Source organism: Mobula hypostoma, chromosome 15 (assembly GCF_963921235.1).
Source record: "Mobula hypostoma chromosome 15, sMobHyp1.1, whole genome shotgun sequence".
NCBI lineage: Eukaryota > Metazoa > Chordata > Chondrichthyes > Myliobatiformes > Myliobatidae > Mobula > Mobula hypostoma.
The window spans coordinates 6107348-6131824 of NC_086111.1; the positions used below are offsets into that span (position 1 = coordinate 6107348).

The following is a 24477-nucleotide window of genomic DNA, read 5'->3' on the forward strand; positions in this document are numbered from 1 at the left end:
GCTAGTAACTCCCCTGCAATTCCATGGGCTCTTAACTTGCTAAGCAGCCTCATTGTCAAAGGCCTTCTGAAAATCCAAGTACACCACATCTACTGCATCTCCTTTGTCTATCCTACTTGTAATTTCCTCAAAAAATTGCAGTAGGTTAGTCAGGCATGATTTTCCTTTCAGGAAACCACGCTGGCTTTGGCCTATCTTGTCATGTGCTTCCAGGTATTCTGTAATCCCATCTCTAACTATCAATTCCAACAACTTTCCAACCACTGCTGTCAGGCTAACAGGTCAATATTTTCCTTTCTGCTGCCTTTCGCCCTTCTTCAATAGCAGAGTAACATTTGCAATTTTCCAGTGCCAGAATCTATCGATTCTTGAAAGATCATTGTTACTGCCTCTGTAATCTCTCCAGAAACTTCTTTCAGACTCAAGGGTGCATTCCATCAGGTCCAGGAGATTTATCCACCGTCAGACCATTAAACTTTCTGAGCACCTTCTCAGTCGTAATTTTCACTGCACATACTTCACTTCCCTGACACTCCTGAATGTCCAGTATACTGCAGATGTCTTCCACCATGAAGACTAATGCAAAATATGCATTCAGTTCCTCTACCATCTCTGTGTCTCTCATTACGATATCTCCTGCGTCATTTTCTATTGGTCCTTAAAAGCTTCCCAATCCTCTATCTTCCCACTAGCTTTGACTACCTTGTATGCCCTCTCTTTTCCTTTTACTTTGGCTCTGACTTCAATTGTCAGCTGTGGTAGTGTCCTTCCATTCGAAAATTTCTTCTTATCTGGAATTTATTTGTCTTGCATTTCCCTCATTTTTCGTAGAAACTTAAGCCATTGCTACTCTGCTCTCCTTCCTGCTAGTGTCCCTTTCCAGTCAACCTTGGCCAGTTCCCATCTCATTCCATTGAAATATAGTTTCTCCCTCTCAAATTTCAAAGTGAACTCAATCATATTGTGATCACTGTTCCCTAAGGGTTCCGTAACCTTAAGCTCTGTTATCACCTCCGGATCATTGCTCAATACTCAATCCAGCACAGCCAATCCCCTCATGGGCTCAACGACAAGCTGTTCTAAAAAGCCATCCCTTAGACATTCTACAAATTCTCTTTCTTGAGGTCCAGATCTGGCCTGGTTTCCCAGTCCACTTTCATATTAAAATCCCCAACGATTACCATGACATTGCCCTTCTGACTCGCCTTTTCTATCTCCTGCTGTAATTTGTAATCCACATTCCAGCTGCTGTTTGGAGGTCTGTATACAACTGCCATTAGGGTCCTTTTACCCTTACCATTTCTTAACTCAACCCATAGAGACTCTACACCTTCCTTTCTGTGTCATTCCTTTCTAATGATTTAGTATCATTTCTTATACACAGGGCCACACCACCCCCTCTATCTACTAACCTATCTTTACGATATACCGTATATCCTTAGACATTCAACTCCCAATGGCAGCCATCCCTTAGCCAAGTTTTAGAGATGGCCACAATGTCATACTTGCCAATCTGTAGCTGAATTTCAAGATGGTCCATTTTATTTCTTATGCTGCATGTATTCAAATACCAACACTTTCAGCCCAGTATTTGTTGCTTTCTGTTTTAACTGTACCACGCCTCTATTGCCCTGTAACTCATCCCACTGGCTGTGATTATGCCTCATCTCCTGCCTGACCTTTCTATCATCTCTTTGATGTGTTTCTGTTTCCCCCTTCCTCAGCCCTATCACTCCAGTTCCTATCCCCCTACCAAATTAGTTTAAACCCTCCCTAACAGCTCTATTAAACCTGCTTGGGTTCAGGTGTAACCCGTCCTTTTTGTACAAGTCATACCTCCCCCAGAAAAGGCCCCAGTGATCCAGGAACCCAAAGCCCTGCCCCCTACACTAGTCTCAGCCATTTGTGGGTCATGTTTTTGAGGCATGTTTAAAATATTATTCATAATTCAAGAGCAAACTTAAGTTATTTAATGCTTTCAAAGGCTAAATGAGGATACAATATACATAGAAAAGTAATTATTAAGACAAGATTGGAATGTTAAGAATAAATAATAAAAACTTAAGATTAGATACGATTTATTTTTGGAAGTCTGAATATTATAGGGATAGGGAATCCAACACTTGAGGTAATGATCAAAAAGCTGATAAACTAACGGAGGAAACACTGGACATTGTTTTTTCACCTTGTACTTGCTACCATAATATTAAGACCATAAGACAAATGAGCAGAAGTCGGCCATTCGGCCCATTGAGTCTGCTCCGCCATTTTATCATGAGCTGATCCATTCTCCTATTTAGTCCCACTCCCCCGCCTTCTCTCCATAACCTTTGATGCCCTGGCTACTCAGATATTCACTACTTTTCTACGCTAAGTAGGATATTATACATTAATGAGCAATGTAACAGAAAATGCAGCCTAATCTTTTAATGTTTTGAAAAATTATTGCAGTTTTTGAACAAAATATGAAGTTCAAAACAACATATTAATTTGCTGTAAAACTCAATTTTGCAGAAAACCTGAAGAATGTTAAGATTAAGTGGTCCTTTATTGCTAATTTAAACATTGTTGGGAAATTCTAATGCTCTCAGTCTTTATTGTACATTAGAGCAAGTGACATTATTACCAAACACAGTGTTGTAACCTTAACATTTTAGTTGCTTGTCCAATGATGACTACAGCTTTACTACCTAGGCTCTAAGCATTTAAATTCCCTTCCTAATTTTAACTTTTCTCCAACATTAAGATGCTCTTCAGAAACAACCCTCCAAACAAGCTTTGATCACACAAGCTAGAAAATAAAGCAGAAATAGTCCATTCACTCCTTTCAGCTTGCTCCTGCATTCGATACAATCATGACTCTTGGTCTCAATATCCCATTTTCCAGTCTCTCCCCATATTCCTTGATGTCTTTTGAGCCTAGAAATCTATCCATCTCCTGAAATATATTCAATGACTTGTCTCCAGAGCATTCTGTAATGGAAAATTCCACGGTGTCAAAGACCCTCTGAGTGGAAGAACTTATCATTCTGAGTCCTACATTTCATTTCCCTAATGCTGGAACGATTGCTCTCTGCTCTCTTCCTCCTCTGTGCATCATTTGCTATGAAGTTTTGTTTAATTATATTTCTATGAAAACTTTTGATCTGTTTCATGAAAAGCAATAAGTTGTCATATGATGCAAACATCTTACTACAACAAGATCAAGCCCAATATTTGTCCTTTAGATATTGCAAAGAATGACTTTCCTCCCTTTCTACTCTTTTAAAAAATCATAAGGTGACAAGCACAGGAGCATAAAATGTAGCCTTGAGTTTTAATATTAGGAACAATTTACTTGCAGTTAAAGAAGAAGAAGAAAGGTCAATGCAGGATTATTAAGGCAGAGTTTTAGCAGAGGGAGAAGGATAGGACATACTCAAGATTCAAGATCACAAATCATAATGGCAGCATGGTCCACCCTGAGAGGAAGGTAATTGCACAGATTAGCGTTTTTAAGACAAAAACTAGTAATGATTCTGTAACAGTGTACTGCCCTTTCCCAGAAAGGAGGAATACTCTTGGTATTTTAAAAACATTGAGTATTTAGTACAGGAATGTGGTAATGCTGGTGAATGTTATATCTCTACAAACATGAATTTGTTGATTACCCATTTATCAATCAAACTGCTTGCCATTTCAGTGGCTGAGATAACTGAACAAATGGATGCAGTAAATTAGCAGGGAAGAAAATGGAATGTCTCTGGAACTAAACAATTTTCTGGCCATCTGAGATGAATATGTTGTTTGTACTGGTTTTGGCTTTCTCAGAGAGGAAATTGTAAGAGTGCATGATGTATGAAATGCCTTCCTATTCATACAGCCCAAATAGCAATGTGAATTCCCGCTGGAAAGAGCTAGAATTCTAATTTCATTTTTTTAATGTCTAGATATGCTTGTATACACTGAACCTCTTGCTAAAGTTGGCATGAACAGGAAAAAAATGCAGACACTTTGGAAAAGACATAAAGAAAACCAGCAAAGTGCATGCCAAACTTAAAAGGGAATTGCTAAGTGGAAACATCAGACAAGTCTGAGCTTGGCAGAAGGCCCTGGTGTGGGCGGGTTGGGAGGGGGTGGAAAAGGAAGATTTGTGGTAGTGCAGGGAGGGAGGGAGCTTTGCAATTGCCATGTCCATTGCCAACAATTCATCTCCACCCAACCCATTGCCCATCCACCATCCCTTCATTATTTAAGCATATTGACTTCTCATTGTAGCCAACTCACCATCTTTCCATTCTCATCTCTAAACTGCTGGTGTCCTAATTTTTTTTTCTACCCCACCACTGTTCAAATGGAAATATAACAAAGAGACAATTAATTTGTAACTGATACTGGTGGTTTAAGGAAGATTATAGCAGAGTCCTTTCACATCCATGTAAAATACAAGCGAAGATAGTTGGCACCATACATTTTGAATTCTAACACAGAACCTCTTGTTCAATGCAGCACTGAATGGTACTAAAATGTTAGCTTGTATCAGGAGTATTATTTAGCAATTGAGTTTTTCCTGGCGTATTTGAGAAGATTTGCTTAGTTGTACAAGTAAGCCATTTGCACTTCCCTGAAGATATTCCCACCGTTCACTATTAAAAATGTAAACATAAAATGGAGATTCTTATGACTTGTGTTGTGTTTGCCTTCAAGGTATCTTTGCTGGAATATAGAAAACGTCAGCAAGAAGCAAGGGAAAGCAGCTTCAAGTCAGACAGCCTCAGCTCAGATCCTTCCAAAACACCCAACAATATGGGCACTCCAACCAGACGAGGTAGTGACGGCACTTGTACACAATCAGCAACCAATGGTGATACCACTGCAATATCTAGGTCATCCCATAGATCGTCATCACCCCCAAGCGGTTTCTCGTCACCAGTGCACCCTTCAGTACCTCAGATAGAGGAGGTCAGTCCAACGGATCCTGGTAGCAACAAGAATACAACTCTCTCTGCAGCAGCTAGCAATAAAAGTAGGAACAGCATGAGCACGAGGTGGTGAGTATATTAATCAATTGAAGTCAAGAATTTTATCAGAGGGAAAGAATGAAAATTGCATTTTAAATAGCTGAATTGAAATCTGCGTGATGCTGGGCTTTTACCTTGTGTTGGAGTAATTTACTCTGTCATTTTCTGATTGTGAGCACATGGTGATGGAAACTATTTTTCCATTAAAAGACTATTCTAATTCCATTCATAATTTCCCTAAATTGCTTATGTAACTCCATTGTTCTCCCATATTTTCTTGAAGGCATTAATTCAGCATCATTGAGTTTTCCTTAGCCATGCACTGTGAGACCTGATAATGATTTCCCTAAATTTTAATACTACTTGGCCTCAGAAAATTAGCTTGGCACAAACTTGGAACCTTTTGAATTGTGGCTAAAGTACACATCATATAATATCTGGCTGCTGTTCTAATACTTGTTCTTTGTCTATAATGCAGGAGATAAAGGGTGAAGCGCAGCTAGGTTGAAGTTTAAAGTTGAAAATACTTAAGTTATTAAAGTACATGTATGAAACATACTACACTGAGATTAACTTCCTTGTGGGCATTCACAATAATACAAAGTAACACAGTAGATGAAAAAACACACAACAAAAATGGACAAGCAACCAATGTACAAAAGACAAACTGTTCAAATGCAAAAACAGGAAAAAAAAACAAAATAATAATATAATTAAGCAATAAATACCAAGAACATGAGTTGTACTGCCCTTGAAAGTGAGTCCATAGGTTGTGGAACCATTTCAGTGTTGGGGTGACTGAGTTATCCTGTCTGGTTCAAAAGCTTGATGGTTGAGGGGAAATAACTGTTCCTGAACCTGGTGTTGTAGAGCTTGAGATTCCTGTATCATCTCCCTGATGGCAGTAATGAGAAGAGAGCATAGCCTGGAAGGTTGGGGTCCTTGATGATGAATGCTGCTTTCCTGCGTCTGCACTCTTTGTAAGTGTGCTCAATGTTGTGAAGGGCTTTAGCCATGATGGACTGAGCTATATCCACTACTTTTTGTAGGCATTTCCATTCAAGGGCTTTGGTGTATCCATACAAGGTCGTGATTCACCCAGTCAGTGTACACTCCATTGTGTATCTGTAGAAGCTTATCAGAATCTTAGATGATATGCTGAATGTTCGCAAAATTCTAAGAAAGTAGAGTTGTTGCTGTGCCTTCTTTGTAATAGAAGTTACATGCTTGACCCAGGACAGATGCTCAGAAATGATAATGCTGAGGAATTTAAAGTTGCTGATACCCTGATGAGGACCCGACTCATGGACAGCTGGTTTCCTCCTTCTGCAGTCAATAATCACTTCCTTGATCTTGCTGACATTTGGGGATTGTGTTGTAGCACCATTCAGCCAAACCTCAATCTCCTTCTTATAATGCTGATTCATCACCATCTTTGGTTTGGCCATCGACAGTGGTTTCATCAGCAAACCTAAATATAGCATTTGAGTTGTACTTGGCCTCACACAGGTATAAAGCAAGTAGAGCAGAAGACTAAGCATGCAGCCTTGTGGTGCACCTGTGCTGATGGTAATTGTGGAACAAGGGTTGTTGCCTATCTGAACTGCCTGTACGTGAAGGAATCGAGGATCCAGTTGCAAAAGGAGGTATTGAGAGCTAGTTGGAGCTTCTGAGTAGTTTTGAGATGATATTGTTTAATGCAGAGCTGTAGTCGATGAAGAGAATCCTGATGTATGCATCTTCACTGTCCAGATATTCCAAGTTGAGAGAAGAGCTAATGAAATGGTATCTGCTGTTGATCTTTTGTGATGAGTGGCAAATTGGGGCAGATCCAAGTCACTTCTCACACAGGAGTTAATAAGTTTCATCACCAACCTCTCAAAGGAATCCATCACCATGGATGTAAGTGCTACTGGGCAATAGTCGTTGAGGCAAGTTGCCACATTCTTGGGCGCTGGTATAACCTGTGTGAAGCAGGTTGGTACCACAAACTGCTGAAGCGAGAGATTAAAGATTTCAGTGAACAGTCCAGCCAATTGATCAGCACAGGTCTTCAGTTCTCAACCAGGTACCCCGTCTGGGCTAGATGGTTCCTGTGGGTTCACTCTCACCCTTCACCCTTGGCGTGCCGAACAGCAGCCAGTTATGAAACCTCGAGACTGGGTCCCATTCCTGCAAAGAACTGAAGTCCGCATGCCGCTCCAGGTAGGGTCTTCAAAAGAACCCTGAGATAAAAGTCAAAGTAAGATTTATTATTAGAGTACATACATGTCATCACATACAACCCTGAGGTTCTTTTTCCTGTGGGGATACTTAGCAAATCTATAGAACAGTAACTGTAAACAGGAACTGTTAACTGTAAACAGTGTCAATGCAGATATAAATAAATAGCAATAGATAATGAGCATGAAATAACAATATAAAGAGTCCTTAAATGAGTGTAGCTTTTGCTCTACAGCCTGATGGTTGAGGGTTAGTAACTGTTCTTGAACCTGATGGTGCAAGTCCTGAGACACTTGCATCTTCTACCTGATGGCAACAGCGAGAAAGGAGTGAGTGGCCTGGGTAGTGAGGATCTTTAATGATTGATGTTGCTTTTCAATGGCAACGTTTCATGTAGGTGTACTCAATGGTTTGGAGGGTTTTCCTAGTGATGTTCTGGGTGGAACCTACTACCTTTTATAGCATTTTCCATTCACAGGTATTGTTGTTCCCATACCAGGCCGTAATGCGGCCGGTCAGCAACCTTTCCACACACATCTATAGAAGTTTGCCAGGGTTTTCGATGACATGCCAAATCTCTGCAAACTCCTGAGGAAGTCGAGGTGCTATTGTGCTTTCTTTGCAGTAATGTTTATGTGATGGGCCCAGGACAGGTCCTCTGAAATAGTGACACCCAGGAATTTAAAGTTACTGACCTTCTCCAGTTCTGATTCTCAGATGTCCGCAAACCTGGCCACGAAGCCATCAGTTCTCTCATCCAAATCATTAATATGTAACGTGAAAAGAAATGGTCTCGATACCGACCCCCGGGAAAGACCATTCATCAGTGGCAACCAACCCTAAAAGGCCCTTTATTTCCACTCTGCCTACTGTTAGTCAGCCAATCATCTGTCCATGCTAGTATATTTTCTTTAATATGAAGCCTTATGTTAAGCAAATATGCGGCACTTTGTCAAAGGACTTGTGAAAATCCAAGTAAACAGCACCCACTGACTCTCCTTTGTCTATCTTGCCTGTTATTTCCTCAAAAAATTCCGATAGATTGTCATGCAAAATTTGCGCTAAAGGAAACCATGCTCACTTTGGCCTATGTTCTCGTGCCTCCACGCACTACGCAACCTCATAGTTAATAATGAACCCCAACATCTTCCTAACCACTGAAGTTGGGCTAACCAGTCTGTAATATCCTTTTTCTGCCACCCTTCTTAAAGAGTGAAGTGACATTTGCCATTTTCCAGTCCTCCAGAACTATTCCAGAATCTACTGATTCTTGAAGGATCATTACAAAGCCTCTATAATCTCTTCAGCTACCTCTTTCAGAACCCTGGGCTGTAGTCCATCTGGTCCAGGTGACTTATCTACCTTAAGATCTTTCAGCTTCCCAACCACGTTCTCCTTAGTAATAGCAACTTCACTCATTTCTGCTAGTGTCTTCCACAGTGAAGTTTGATGCAAAATAGTTCTTAAGTTCATCTGCCATTTCTTTAACCCCATTACAACCTCTCCAACATCATTTTCCAGCAGTCCGATATCCATTCATGCCTCCCCTTTACTCTTTGAATATCTGAAGTGGAGGGCTATGTGCAAGGGAAAGGTGAGATTGATCTTGAAAAAGATTAAAGGATTGGCTGAAGGCTCTGTAGTGTGCTGTACTCTATGTTCTATGAAATACATTATTTTATAACTTTTTTCCCCACTGATTTTATATAGCACTAATCATCAGTGACATTACAAAGCTGCACTCTTTACAGTGAATTTGGAAAAGACGAACATTACATTCTTCAGTATCTACTTTTTGAAACCAAATTCTAGATTATTAAGGCCTAAAGATCAGTTATTCCACATGAGTAACAACACGGGAAACAAATGCAAGCAGAGGATCAAGCATGAGGCTTTTCTTTATCAGAAGGGACAGATAAACAAAGTAGTTACATGGGAAAGAAGCATTTTTTTAATGTGATTGTGTATTTATTTCAGGATGGTTCCTACATCAGTAGAACGTTTGCGAGAAGATCGGGGAATGTTGGAACGTGTTCTTCGGAGAGTGGAAATTGGAAGTATGAAGCGAACAGGAGATGAGCGAAGCACATTGGACCGTGTTCTGAGGAGAATAGAAACTAGTTCGGTGGACTCAGTTAGGGACAAAGATGCAGGTATGAAAATATGAACTCATTTGGAGTTGATTCTAAAGTTCAAAAATGTAGTTTAGTGTTGTCTGAAGCTTGTATGTTCTTTTGAGCATTTTTCCGCTGCAAATTATCGTCAGTCATTAAGAAAAATACACAGTGCAACTTCAGGAGATGCACTCCTTGTATTGTAGTTTTGATTGTTGTCCAAGATCAAAATTTAACTAAATGTTAGTTTCACTTATAGAATAGTACAACACAGTACAGGCCCTTCAGCCCACAATGTTGTGCCGACCCTTAAACCCAGCCTCTCATATAACCCCTCACCTTAAATTCCTCCATATACCTGTCTAGTAGTCTCTCAAATTTCACTAGTGCACCTGCCTCCACCACTGACTCAGGCAGTGCATTCCATGCACCAATCACTCTCAGAGTAAAAAAACTTTCCTCTAATATCCCCCCTGAACTTCCCACCCCTTACCTTAAAGCCATGTCTTCCTGTATTGAGCAGTGGTGCCCTGGGGAAGAGGCGCTGGCTATCCACTCCATCTATTCCTCTTAGTATCTTGTACACCTCTATCATGTCTCCTCTTATCCTCCTTCTCTCCAAAGAGTAAAGCCCTAGCTCCCTTAATCTCTGATCATAATCCATACTCTAAACCAGGCAGCATCCTGGTAAATTTCCTCTGTACCTTTTCCAATGCTTCTACATCCTTCCTATAGTGAGGCGACCAGAACTGGACACAGTACTCCAAGTGTGGCCTAACCAAAGTTTTATAGAGCTGCATCATTACCTCGCGATATTTAAACTCTATCCCTCGACTTATGAAAGCTAACACCCCATAAGCTTTCTTAACTACCCTATCTACCTGTGAGGCAACTTTCAGGGATCTGTGGACATGTACCCCCAGATCCCTCTGCTCCTCCACACTACCAAGTATCCTACCATTTACTTTGTACTCTGCCTTGGAGTTTGTCCTTCCAAAGTGTACCACCTCACACTTCTCCGGGTTGAACTCCATCTGTCACTTCTCAGCCCACTTCTGCATACTATCAATGTCTCTGCAATCTTCAACAATCCCCTGCGCTATCCACAACACCACCAACCTTTATGTCGTCTGCAAACTTGCCAACCCACCCTTCTACCCCCACATCCAGGTTGTTAATAAAATTCGCAAAAAGTAGAGATCCCAGAACAGATCCTTGTGGGACACCACTAGTCACAACCCTCCAATCCGAATGTACTCCTTCCACCACGACCCTCTGCTTTCTGAATCCACCTGGCCAGTCTTCCCTGAACCCCATGCCTTCTGACTTTCTGAATATGCCTACCATGTGGAACCTTGTCAAATGCTTTTCTAAAATCCATGTAGATCACCTCCACTGCACTACCCTCATCTATATGCCTGGTCACCACCTCAAAGAACTCTATCAGGCTTGTTAGACACGATCTGCCCTTCACAAAGCCATTCTGACTGCCCCTGATCAGACCATGATTCTCTAAATGCCCATAGATCCTATCTCTAAGAATCTCTTCCAACGGCTTTCCTACCACAGATATAAGGCTCAGTGGTCTATAATTACCCGGACTATCCCTACTACCTTTTTTGAATAAGGTGACAACATTCGCCTCCCTCCAATCCTCTGGTACCATTCCCGTGGACAACGAGGACATAAAGATCCTAGCCAAAAGCGCAGCAGTCTCTTCCCTTGCCTCGTGGCGCAGCTTGGGGAATATTCCGTCAGGCCCCGGGGACTTATCCGTCCTAATGTATTTTAACAACTCCAACACCACCTCTCCCATAATATCAACATGCTCCGGAACATCAACCTAATTCACATTGTCCTCACCGTCATAAAGTTTCCTCTCATTGGTGATTACCGAAGGGAAGTATTCATTGAGGACCTCGCTCACTTCCACAGCCTCCAGGCACATCTTCCCACCTTTATCTCTAATCGGTCCTACCTTCACTCCTGTTATCCTTTTTTTCTTCACATAATTGAAGAATGCCTTGGGGTTTTCCTTTACCCTACTTGCCAAGGCCTTCTCATGCCCCCTTCTTGTTCTTCTCAGCCCCTTCTTAAGCTCCTTGCTATCCTATATTCCTCAATAGACCCATCTGTTCCTTGTTTCCTAAACTGCATGTATGCTGCCTTCTTCCACCTGACTAGATTTTCCACCTCACTTATCACCCATGGTTCCTTCACCCTGCCATTCTTTATCTTCCTCACCAGGACAAATTTATCCCTAACATCCTGCAAGAGATCCCTAAACATCAACCACATGTGCATAGTACATTTCCCTGCAAAAACATCATTCCAATTCACACCCACAAGTTCTAGCCTTATGGCCTCATAATTTGCCCTTCCCAATTAAAAATTTTCCTGTCCTCTCTGATTCTGTCCTTTTCCATGATAATGCTAAAGGCCAGGGTGCGGTGGTCACTGTCCCCCAGATGCTCGCCCACTGAGAGATCTGCAACCTGACCCGGTTCGTTTCCTGATACTAGATCTAGTATGGCATTCCCCCTAGTCGGCCTGTCAACATACTGTGACAGGAATCTGTCCTGGACCCACTTAAACTCTGCCCCGTCTAAATCATTGGAACTAATCAGGTGCCAATCAATATTAGGGAAGTTAAAGTCATCCATGATAATAACCCTGTTATTTTTGCACCTTTCCAAAATCTGCCTCCCAATCTGCTCCTCTGTATCTCTGCTGCTACCAGGGGGCCTATAGAATACCCCCAGTAGAGTAACTGCTCCCCTCCTGTTCCTGTCTTCCACCCTTCCACCCATACCCCCATCTATCCCTTTTAAAGCACTGAAATCCAGGAATATTGAGAATCCATTCCTGCTCTGGTGCCAGCCAACTCTCTGTAATGGCCACTACATCATAGTTTCATGTATGATATCCAAGCTCTCAGTTCATCACCTTTGTTCCTGATGCTTCTTGCATTGCAGTACACACACTTTAGCTCTTCTACCTTACTACCTTTACACCCTTTATTCTGCTTCTCTTTCTTCAAGACCTCTTTATATGTCAGATCTGGCTTTACTCCATGCACTTCTTCCATTGCTCTATCACTCTGGGCCCCAACCCCTTTGCAAATTAGTTTAAACCCTCCCGAACCATGCTAGCAAACCTACCTGCAAGGATATTGATCTCCCCCGAGTTCAGGTGCAACCCATCCAATCTGTGCTGGTCCCACCTTCCCCGGAAGAGATCCCAATGATCCAAAAATCTAAAACCCTGCCCCCTGCACCAACCCCTCAGCCACGCATTCAACCGCCATCCCCTCCAATTCCTAGTATCACTATCACGTAGCACTGGCAGCAGTCCTGAGAACGCCACCCTTGAGGTCCTGTTTTTCAGCCTTCTGCCTAATTCCCGAAACTCAAACTTCAGGACCTCATCCCTCTTCCTGCCTACGTCGTTGGTACCAACATGTATCACGACTTCTAGTTGCTTTCCCTCTCGTACCAGGATGTCGTGCACCCGGTCAGAGACATCCCGGACCCTGGCACCCGGGAAGCAATAAACCATGCGGGTGTCCTTCTCACATCCACAAAATCTCCTGTCTGCTCCCCTGACTGTAGAGTCTCCAATGACAACAGCTCTCCTCTTCTCCGTCCCACCCTTCTGCACCACTGGGTCAGTCTCAGTGCCAGGGGCCCTGCCACCGTGGCTCACACCTGGTCTGTCGTCCCCACCAACAGTATCCAGGACGGTATACTTATTATTCAGAGTAATGGCTACAGGGGTGCTCTGCACTACCTGTCTGCTCACCTTCGCTTTCCCCCTCTGACTGTCACCCAACGACCTGCTTCCGGCAGCCTAGGTGTGACTACCTCCTTGTAGCTCTCATCTATGACTGCCTCATTCTCCCTTATGAGTCGAAGGTCATCCAGCTGCAGCTCCAGATTCCTTGCACGGTCTTCCATGTCGTCCAGCCGCATGCACTTCTGGCAGACGTGACTCTGTGGGAGAGGGGAGTTCCCCCGAGACTGCCACATCTCACATGAGAGGCACATCACCGTCTCAGGAGGCATTGTAAAGCCTAACTGGGAGCAAGCTCGTCCTCCGCCTCTTCTCGTTGAAGCCTCTCGAGTCAAAGCTTCAAAGCTCCACTCCTTCACTGGCCCACTCACTCGTTGGCCGCTCCGCTCGAGCTACTCCTCTATTTATTTGTTTGAGCTTTTCAAACTGCTTGTTCACCTTACCTCGATTGCCCAATCAGCTGCTTTCTGCTGAGTCTGAGCTATTGAAATCTTGATTGACTTGATTGCACAGTCCAACTGCCAAATGTGCCAGAATCTCTTGAGTCAAAGCCTCAAAGCTCCACTCCTTCACTGGCCCACTCACTCACTGGCCGCTTTCCACTTTTATGATGTGACTGTTAAAAGTCTCCCTTGATATCTGCAATATATCAAGGTGATACTGATTAAAATACCTTTGGCTCCTAATGTCATTGTCAGATTGTTGACATAGATGGGATATTGCATGTGCTGGTCCCCCAATTAGCACTAATCTGTGGAATACAAATTGGGTGTAATGCTCTTGATCTTCCAGTCCAACAACTCAGTTGAACTCGTTAGCATAAAGAAATCTCCAAACTTTGGAGAACTGAAGAGAAAGGGAACAGCTTGTATCACATCCTGTAGAAGGTAATGTGAGAGATTTTAGGATCAGAACAGTGCACACGGGGCAGTTTTACTGCCAGTCCCAGCAATAGACATGTTCTCTGGTCAGTTATGATACAGCTTTGGATTCCATAGCTCTGCACACCCAGATCAACCAGCACCAGCTGTCAAAGGTAGTCTCTACTGTGTCATGGAGCAATTCAATGCTCGACTCATAACACCGTAGCGCTGTAAGTAACACACTTTTCAATAATTGTGATGCTATACTCATCCCTTTTAGCGCTGATTCCTTTTGTACCATGTTCCAGGAATGCATCCTGAATATTAAATTAAGTATATATATATATTAGGCTAGGGCTAAATCAGGGTTTGCTGTGTGGCACAGCTGGAAGGGCATATTCCATGTTGATGTGCTCTATAGTGGGAAGGGCTTTACCCAGGATGGACTGGGCTGTATCCACTATTTATAGGGCAATTAGCATTGTTGCCTTTAAAATCCATGTATACTTAACATATTGCTAATTTATTTGAATTCTAGATAACAACCCCAGTAGGTCATGCTAAGTGAAAGGGGCAATGTATCAAACCTGGTGTTTTTGTGCACCATCTTTAAGGTCTTAACTGCAGATCAGAAAATGCACTGCACAGCATTAATCAGCTCACTTTTCCATAAAAGATTAACAGCGACTGTGGTAGAGAGGTGATGCAAAGTAAAGATTAATGTTAAATACCGTTTCAATAATGTCAGCGATAGAACTTATAGTTTCTTTAAAGGCTTAGCATCTGGCATCACAGCACATTCAAAAGGCATAAGCTACATGTGGCACTCTGAAGATAATGCATGCACCACCACCTCACCAACCAGCCATCACTTCAATAGGGATCATTTTAGCATAGCATCCAAAGCACTAGAAAAGAAAGTGATGATCGTAATGATGTTTGGGTAGAAAAGCTTTGGTTGCAGTTCATGCTTAATTCATATAATATTGGGGCAGGTGGTAATTTCCTTTTGCTATCAGTGACATCTCTTTTAATGCTGCATTTTCAGATTCCACAGATGGTGAAGGATCAGAGACGCATGGCCTTGTACGCATCAAAAATTCCCCAATTCACAGTCCACAGAGATATAGTCACAGTCCTTCCAGATATAATCATCAGGTAAGGAAGTCTTCCTTCACAAAGCTAATTCTGTCAGATTATTGTAGCCCCCCTGGCAAGCCTCAGGGTCAGTCAGCTCGCTGTCGTCTAGGGAAACAGCCCTTGGCCCCTGCCAAACTGGGTAATTAGTTTGTGTGGATGCTGTGTGATGTACCCGACCCTGCCCAAATAACAGACAATACACCAGATATGATTAAATGAATTACAGTTTATAGATATTACTGGAACTATATAATTAACAGAGATAAAATATAAAAGGAAGATAAAAGGCGCCAGACTTATCAAAGTTCAATCTCTTCGTGCGCAAACACTTGGAGCTCGGGACCCTCCTTCTTCGCCCTGTGATCCCCTCGGACCACCTCGACCTGCCGCCTGGGACCATTGATGGTGGTCGACCAGATGTCCACATGAGTCCGTCCCCATCTCCTCTCCTCGCCGAACACCCTGGACCTCGGACTCCTGCTCAGGGTCCGACCCTGTTAGCGGACTCACAGCACCTTGTCCATTCATTCTCATTCTCATTCTCTCTCTCTCTCTCTCTCTCCCTCTCTCTCTCTCTCTCCCTCTCTCTCTCTCTCTCTCCCTCTCTCTCTCTCTCTCTCCCTCTCTCTCTCTCTCTCTCCCTCTCTCTCTCTCTCTCCCTCTCTCTCTCTCTCTCTCCCTCTCTCTCTCTCTCTCCCCCTCTCTCTCTCTCCCCCCCCTCTCTCTCTCCCCCTCTCCCCCTCTCCCCCTCTCCCCCTCTCCCCCTCTCCCCCTCTCCCCCTCTCCCCCTCTCCCCCTCTCTCCCTCTCCCCCTCTCCCCCTCTCTCCCTCTCTCCCTCTCTCCCTCTCTCCCTCTCTCCCTCTCTCCCTCTCTCCCTCTCTCCCTCTCTCCCTCTCTCCCTCTCTCCCTCTCTCCCTCTCTCCCTCTCTCCCTCTCTCCCTCTCTCTCTCTCCCTCCCTCTCGCCTTCTGCCCAAAAACCCGCACATCACAATAACTTACAGACACACAGAAAGAATAACATCTATCCCAATTGGTTCGTTCACCCTCTTATCAATAACATAATCCAAACAAACTACTAGCGGGAGGACTTTCTCAGCAGTTAACATAACAAGGAAGCCATTTTAATTAACCTACGCAGTAACATAAAAGAAGAAACCCCTTACACTCCCCCCCCCCACCAAATAAAGTCATGTCCTCATGACTTCTAAGTAACTCACCAACCAGTCCTGCAGACACAAAAACCCAATCCAGGTACACACAGTGACATTGCTCCCCAGTGGACCTTACGCACGGGCGCTACATAGGCCAACCTATCTGGGAGTTTCCTAATCCTCCGAGACCTCCGTACCCCCTCACCCAAACCCTTAAGGCTCGGACCCTACGGGAAATACCTCAGGTCTGTTTGCCAACTCCTCTCTCACTCATGCCTCCACTACAACTCAGAGCCCCCTGTCTCATGTCCGGGGCCCCACTTCTTTTCCTTCCTGGTCCTGCTGTAACTCAGACTGCCCACAGCTACACTCCCCACTACACCCGACTCAGTGGGAGAAAGGCCAAGGGTCTCTTCCTCAATCACGGGGAAATTAGCGAAAGACAGCATGTACCACATGTCCAGCGCATCATCCTTCGAATCCGCATTCTTCCTCATTCCCTCGATCAGTAGCTGCTGTTTGAGTTTCTCCAAACTGAAGTATTTAGCCGGGGCTACCCCTTCAGCCTCTTGCAGTCGAGACCTCAGCTTCTTCTGGGACTCCTTCAACTCTCGCCACAGCCTCAGCAGTTCTGACTCAGGGTTCTTGGCCATCTCAATCTGGGACGCAGTTACCCCACCAGCTTCTTCCACCCTGACCTGAAAAGCAGCAGTTAGAAGATATTCAGCCTCCAGTTTTTTTTTCCTGGTGACTTCTTCCAGGTCAACTTTCAGTTTTTCCACTTCATTTAAACTGTCGATAGTCACCTTGAAGTTCCTTTCAAGTGTCCCCCTCCCTTTTCCGAGATCTGTCCTCCATTGCTTCACCTCCTCGGAAGTGTAGTTAAACTCCCCTCTCTGGGCTCTCGGTTTTCTGCTGGCCTTAGTCAGACCACTTCCTTGATCTTCCCCAACCTCTAAGTCTTCCAATCTTTTCTGGATCGATGTCTTGAGTTTCTGCTGATCCCTTCGAAGGTGGGTCATTGTTTTGTCTCGCTGGATTGGTTCATCAGTACATGACCGGAGTGTCGACTCGGAATTCCGTTTCTCCTTCTCCACTTTCACGAGTGTGAATTCCAAGTCTGCAATGGTTGTCCTGCAAGAGCCGCACTCGGTCTCTGGCCTGCATTTCTGAGCGCTCAGTTCAGCAGTGCAAATCCCCCCTCTTCGCTGTGTCTCATTCCGATTGATGACCTGGGTTTCCATCCCCAGATCCATCACCATCTGTTCCAACACCAGGAAGTTCAACCGGTATGTCGGGTCATTTTTCTCACATTGCACCAAACTCCGCTGGCCAAGAACTCCTCCACATTTGACACTTTGCTTCTGTCGCCCGGGCTCAACCACTCGCCTCGCCTCATAGCCCCCCAGGCGAATCCAAGCTCTAGGCGGTCATCCACATACGCCAAACCTCCACACACCTTCACTTCCCCCATGGTCTTCCTCATGCCCCGCGGGAAGGATGCAGGGGCTCTGGATATGCCCTTCGACATCTTTTCGGATTGGAAGAATCCTAGGGAACTAATAACGGCTGTCTTCTCCTCATCAGCCACACTCCTCGGGATCTGGCAACATCTACTCCTCAGATCCAGCACATTAAACCACGTCGCATAATTCACACACAGGCTGCCTACATCTTCCACAGCACCAGGGTCCAGTCATCACGACCTCTCTCTCACTGAGGTGTCTTCAGCGGTCAACTCCCCTCCTTCGAGGTAGTTTGGAGCGTCTACTAAGAGGGTCTCACCCTCAGCTACTTCCCCCAGGCCGTACCACAGTTGAGTCTCGTTTAACTTCGGTACCGGTTCAAGGCTGCTACGCACGTCCTCAGAAGCAACTCGACACGCTGGGTGCCCAGACAATGCCCCCGTGAACTCCAGGGTCACTAACCAGTCATCGTCTTCTGGATAATTACTGGCACTGGTACCCCAAATCTCCGGTGCCCTTGCGGTTGCCAAGGGCAACTGCTTCAGACACCGGTTGTAAAACGAACTGTACAACAACTTGACCTGCGCCTCGGGGTCGAGGATGGCTTTAGCATCGCTTCCCTCTATCCGTAACGACACCCTGGGGTGTGATCCCTCGAAGCCTTCAGGAATAGGGTTTTTTTCTTTCGGAAGTTGCTTGGTACATTGCTGGGAATGTGCTCCTCCAGAGACCCCAAGCCATTCCCCCACTGGGCCTCCACTAAGTTTCCCGACCCTCCTCTGATCAGCTGAACAACTGAGGGAGGGGCTGATCCCCCTGGCACTGAAACCCTGATCCCTCTGAAACCCATATAGGTAAAGTTTAGCAATAACGCATTTGTTGACCACATTGAAATACCCATTATATCTGATTCTGTGTGAAGTCCTCCTCTCTTTTGAACTTGGGTAGTTCCTTGCCTCATATTCTGGTCACTTTCAACGAAGTCTGGTTTGCTGTTGTCCATCGTATACAGTTGCAGAGAGCCCTTGTTACCGTGAAATTACAGTAATTGGGCACTTGCTACACTTATAACCAGCACTTAGTGATCTTACCTTAGTACCTACTTCACACTTCCTCAACAGTATTCTTGGATGATCATTTTCACAAGAGTATCCAAGTACAGTGGATTCCAGTTAATTTGGACACATTGGGACCAATACATCTTGGGCCAGTTAGCCAGAGTTTCATGGAAATAGTTAAGGTATCAAAAGACAAACTACTACTCTTTAAACTGAATAACAAATTATGTATTTAAATGAAATACAGAACAAATTAGAATGCTGTCAATACTACTACAGTACTATAAAACTTTTTGTTTGTAATTGTTATTGATGAACAAATTCATCCAGTGTACGGTGGGATTGACTATAAATGAACACACACACTTATTGTAGATAATGGACTGCCTTCATATAATGCTATCGGCAATTGCATCCTCAATCTTAATTGTCACATTCAAGATGATTATTGATAGCTTCAAAATTCTCCATAGCAGTGAAATAATTTCATTTTCACTGTCAGCCGTTGCTGGTATCTCCGAGCCTGAATGCTTGAAACCGAAGTAAGCAAAATAGTTCTGAATTGTCTTGCCGTTTATTTCTTGCCAACTATCAGTGACAAAAATCACTGCTTTTTTTCCCACACAAACACACGCAACTGATGCTTTTAGAAAAACTGTTCACTCCAAACACTGTTGTTTAACAGCCACACAAGTACAGTTATCTGATGCTAGTTAGAAACCGTTCGGCAGCTGTCCCCTCCCCGATTAAGTGGCATTGTGTTCCAAATAAACAAAGGAATCCCGGGTATTTTCTCAATTAGTTTTTGTTGTTTAAAGGTTGTCCCAAATAAGTGGCTGCACCAATTAAGCCAGGGGTTCCCAATCGGTTTTGCACCGCAGAGTGGTTTAATATTGACAATATTCTTGCAGACTGGCCGACCCGGGGGGGGGGGGGGGGGGGGGGGGGAGTGGTGTTCAAGTAGGGTTAAACTCACCTCAACGTGTCTTTTACAGTTAGAGTTGCTAACTTTCTCACTCCCAAGTTCCCAAGTAAGGGACAAAAGTAGCAGTCAAGTACGAGTAGTCCTGACGAGGGGTCTCGGCCTGAAACGTCGACTGCGCCTCTTCCTATAGATGCTGCTTGGCCTCCTGTGTTCACCAGCAACTTTTATGTATGTTGGTCAAGTACGGGACAGTGTTTACCCGGAGAAAGACTACCATGGCCATGAAGCCTTGCGTGGGCACCTGAGTGCGCATGCGTGATGTGCGCATTACCGTACGTGCCGATTTTTTTTCTTCTCCACAAATTGGTTTTGCCTTAATCTTCCCGACTACACTGTACATACATTATTTCTACTTTATATAGGCTGTGCATTTATCATATCATTCCTGCTTTTTTTTAGTGTTATTTTCGGTTTTATGTGTTATTTGGTATGATTTGTTAGGTTATTTTTTGGGTCTGGGAGTGCTGAAAAATTTTTCCATATAAGTTAACGGTAATTGCTTCTTCGCTTTACACCATTTCAGCACAAATGGTTTCATAGGAACGCTCTGCCTTAGCGGGGGAAATACAGGACAAGGGCGGTCCCGTATGGGACAAACCAATTTAGCCCAATATACGGGATGTCCCTGCAAATACGAGACAGTTGGCAACCCTATGTTCAAGTTCAACAGTGCGTGACAGGGAATGAGGAAAGGTGCAGCTGACTCATATCGTTTCCTCGTGGCCCGGTAGCACATGCTTTGCAGCCCGGTGGTTGGGGACCACTGAATTAAGCGATGACCAAATGAACCGAAATCACTGTACTTTGTTTTGTACTGTGAGAGTATGATGGGTTGCTTTCAACCTTATTTTCTTTTCTGTTGACTCAACTTCCTTGCACAAATGACAGAATGCCCTCGGATTTGGTGAATGATTGGCCACATTATGCATTTGTACACATCACGTCTTAATCTCTCATTCACTCCAAACTATTACAAGATTCAAGCTTTGCTTTTTCATCCTTGGGAAGATGATGTGATACTTGAAAAAAGCTTTGTCTGTGTTTTCTGTTTTAACACTGAAAGTGTTAATAAAGGACAAAGTTGGATAATTTGGATATTCAAATGAATATGCTTTCTTTTAATTGTTTTTTTGAATTATACAAGGAGTGTTTATTTTATATGTATTTATAATAGTGCATAATATGTTTTTGTTACATTAATTAACTTTAATCAGCTTCTACAGGCACAGTCCGATGGAGTTGTCCCTGAATCTCACGTACTTCCACAGCAAAGCTTGTCTCCCTACAGAACGCACAGCTCCTCGAGTGTTTCCGCGACTCTCACACAAGGACATATCTATCGCTCTCCATCCCATGCAGTGGGGCAGAGTGGATCCCAACATCAGATAGATTCCAGCCTAACAACAGCTCCTCTCTCCACTCTCTACTCAAGCCCAGTTCATTCAACATCCGTTGATACCTCTGTGGTCCAGTACATTGGGAATTCTGGATACTACAGTGGTCAGCAGCATTCTGGGAGTGTCTTACACACAATGAGTAACACTCAACAAAAGACTAATTCTGGGTGTACTCCTATTGCTGCTAGCCCACTACAAAGCACCACAAAAAACATAACTGACTCAACGTTTACCCCAGCTCCAAGCACCATAAACTGTACTGTTTCACAGACTGCAAGGCCATCACAATCAGGATCATGGACCTTAAGCCCAACAGGGTCAGGGCAACCGCTTTACTCTGCAGCTAAGATTCCCACGGCATCAAGTTCTCAGCACTACCGAAATACTGGGATAGGCCAGTACCAACCTCCACAGGTCCAAAGTGGAAATGTAAGAACGCAATCAAGCACATATTAGACGATGGACATAAACTTTGATCATCTGGGAGATGTTTGCTCTGGTCCATAGCTTGTGCCTCCATATATGCCACCAGCATATGGAGCAAGTGAGTTGTAAGCATCTTTAAATTATGGACCTTGAGTTCTGTGGATTATTGGGCCTATGCTATCATTTACTAGAACTTCATACTGTACAAAATCCTGTACAAAAACAAAGTAAGAGTTAAGAATTGTGTACCTATTGGTAAGGTACGTTTTAAGCTTATAATTCAGATAAATATTGTTTAGGCTTTTTTCCTCCAGTTTATTTTAAATAAACTAGTCATGTGCAGTAAGACTTTTTTAAAATTCAAAATGAAAGCGTTTGTAGCGTCAAAATAAAGGCATGGAGGAAAGGGTGTTGATAGGGTGGGGAGAGTTTGTCTAGGCACACATTCCACGTGCCAGCTTCTCACATGTATACTGTAATATCCTGGAGTAGAAAATTTTATTTATCTAATTTTATATATAACCATTCTAGGCTAGCTATTATCTTACCCACACAGCGGAGTTTAATCCACGGTGCTGCAAAGAGTTTTTATTTTACACCTGATGCTGTGAGTTCCCTGATGTTGAGGCAAGAATGGAAGAAGTGTATTTCAGTGACTGTTACAATCTCAATTTTTTTTTAATTTGAATCTTAAATTCAGGTCTGTGTTCAACTGAAGGGAGAAAGTAATCTCCATTTTGAAGATGTAACGTGACAAATACATGTTTTAAAAAAAAGTGATGCAGTCTTGCTGCATATTGTATAATGGGAGTTTAATACTGTTCTTTTATTCAGAACACTCTGTATATACCACAGCTACTTGTTATCCTCAGAGGATTTAGTTGCCTGACTTTGCATTATGTACATTGGTAATTTTTTGTGTATAATTTCTCTTGTGCACCTTTTTTTCTTGTATTTTCTTTTTTGACAACAGCTTTCGATCTCCCATTGGGCATTTCCATGTGCAGTCTTTTAATTTTCGATGTGCGATGTGCATGAGGCGAGTTTGTTCCTGAATGTAGCTGTTGACTGAGTTGCACATCATTTACAATCGAGATTTTAAAAAAATAAAAAATGAAACAGTAGCCTTGCTTTCTAAACATGTACAGTCAACCCCTCCTGTGGAGTGTACAAAAATAAAACAGTTCATTTCTGCAGTTCTTTCTCCATATTTTCACTTTTACATTTTAAAATTACAATTTAACGTCTGCTTGATCAGTGGTTTTTTTATCTTTCGCTGCAAACTCATCCTACTTGTTCTCTTAAACACAAGATTCTGCAGAACTGGAAATCCGGAGCAAAACGCACACAATGCTGGAGGAGTTCGGGTCAGGCAGCATTTATGAGAATGACTGAACAGTTGACATTTTGGGCCAAGACCCTCCATCAGGACCTGCCTTCAGTTTTGTTTCCTGTGTCAAATACACTGGCTCAGGAAGAAGGAAAAATAACCTGCTACGTAATGATTTTCTCTGAAATTTTCCCCCTATGCAATTATCTTCTATGGGAGCTCAGTTGAGATTAGAAACAAAAAACAATATTGATAAGAACAGTATTCCTCATGCTCTGCATTTTTTTGTGTGTACTACAGTGACTGTTTTCTCCCTCGGCTTCTTGCTAATAAATCTTAAACATTCTTTATACTTGTACCACATTCTAGGATACAATTTGTAACACAGCTGCTCCTACAGATGGAGTGATTTTTTTTCTCTCTGTAGTTAACTTAAGATGGTGAGCTCTTATTTTAATAAATGAGACATATATATCCATTGATCAGATAAATTCTTAATTTTGTAGCTATTAATTTCAGGGGTACTCTGCGTTCCTTAGATTGAATGAAAATATGCTTCTTTAACAACAACTGCCAAACCTGAGATTTTGCTCTACTGTGACATGGTGACCTCTTCAATTGCCAGTCCCCCTGTAGATTGCGTTTTATCCTATGCCAAAATCCTGGAACGAGTTTGTCAAGTCGTGGTGAAAGTCACTACCTTCCTTCATCCTGCATTGATATACCATCACCTACTACACAGAAAATAGACCTTACTAATAAAGTCTACAGTCTAATACCTGTAATAAATTTAAAACCAAAAAGCTCTTTAATCTTAGGATCAGTGTTTTCCAGCAGTATTTTAGTTGCCTTTTATATTGCAAGCTTGCTTGTGGGCTTGATTGTTAACACCTAAACTGAAATTAATGTGTTTGTCTTTGTCACATTTGTGTATGAAACTGATATATAATAATAATTAATAATAATCATATGATCGCTTCTAAACTGCCCATATGTTGTAAGTTCATTACTTGAGGCAAAGATTAGACTTTGAAATGTTGGGGGTATGCAATTGAAGGGAAATCTGAAACTTTATTACATGTAATAGTGAAATTCCATGAACAAGGCAAGAAAAAAATGTTTTGTATATTGTAAATGTGGAATAATTGTGACTAAAGAACGTTTCATATGAATTTGTTAAAATGTCAGATGGTAAAAATTTCCTTAATTGGTATTTGCTTTTAGAAGTGAGAAATTGCTTATCAAGCCATGCTTTGTGAGTTACGATCAGTTCCACCATTGTAATACCCATTTTAAATATTAGTACACACATGCCAACCTGTAATACTCGCTGTTGAAATACTTCAATGATATTTTCTGTATCTCAGCATTGGCTCACTGTAGTCTCACTTGATTCAGTTTTAGTTGGCGTTCAATTGTCCAACTCCAATTATTGCAGCTCTCAAGTGTTAAATTTGAGGAAATCTTCTATACGTTTTGCAGAGACTAGTTTTTTTTATTTTTATATATTTTTAATTTTTTAAAGAAGAA

The 24477-nt window shown here is 42.9% G+C and overlaps 1 protein-coding gene across 11 annotated transcripts in view; it reads left to right on the forward strand.

Annotated features, from left to right (window-relative positions):
• The window catches only part of setd5 (SET domain containing 5), a 200808-nt gene that overhangs the window by 167065 nt on the left and 9266 nt on the right, over positions 1 to 24477 (forward strand). For 7 of the 11 annotated variants that reach the window (XM_063067667.1, XM_063067671.1, XM_063067672.1 and 4 more), the window contains 4 exons: positions 4687 to 5030; positions 9201 to 9376; positions 15041 to 15150; positions 21009 to 23599. In XM_063067667.1, coding sequence (XP_062923737.1) covers positions 4687 to 5030; positions 9201 to 9376; positions 15041 to 15150; positions 21009 to 21647 — 1269 coding nt within the window. In that variant the 3' untranslated portion in view covers positions 21648 to 23599. Of the gene's footprint in view, positions 1 to 4686; positions 5031 to 9200; positions 9377 to 15040; positions 15151 to 21008; positions 23604 to 24477 lie in introns of those variants that run through there. The other 4 variants (XM_063067674.1, XM_063067676.1, XM_063067675.1 and 1 more) reach the window with 4 other exon arrangements.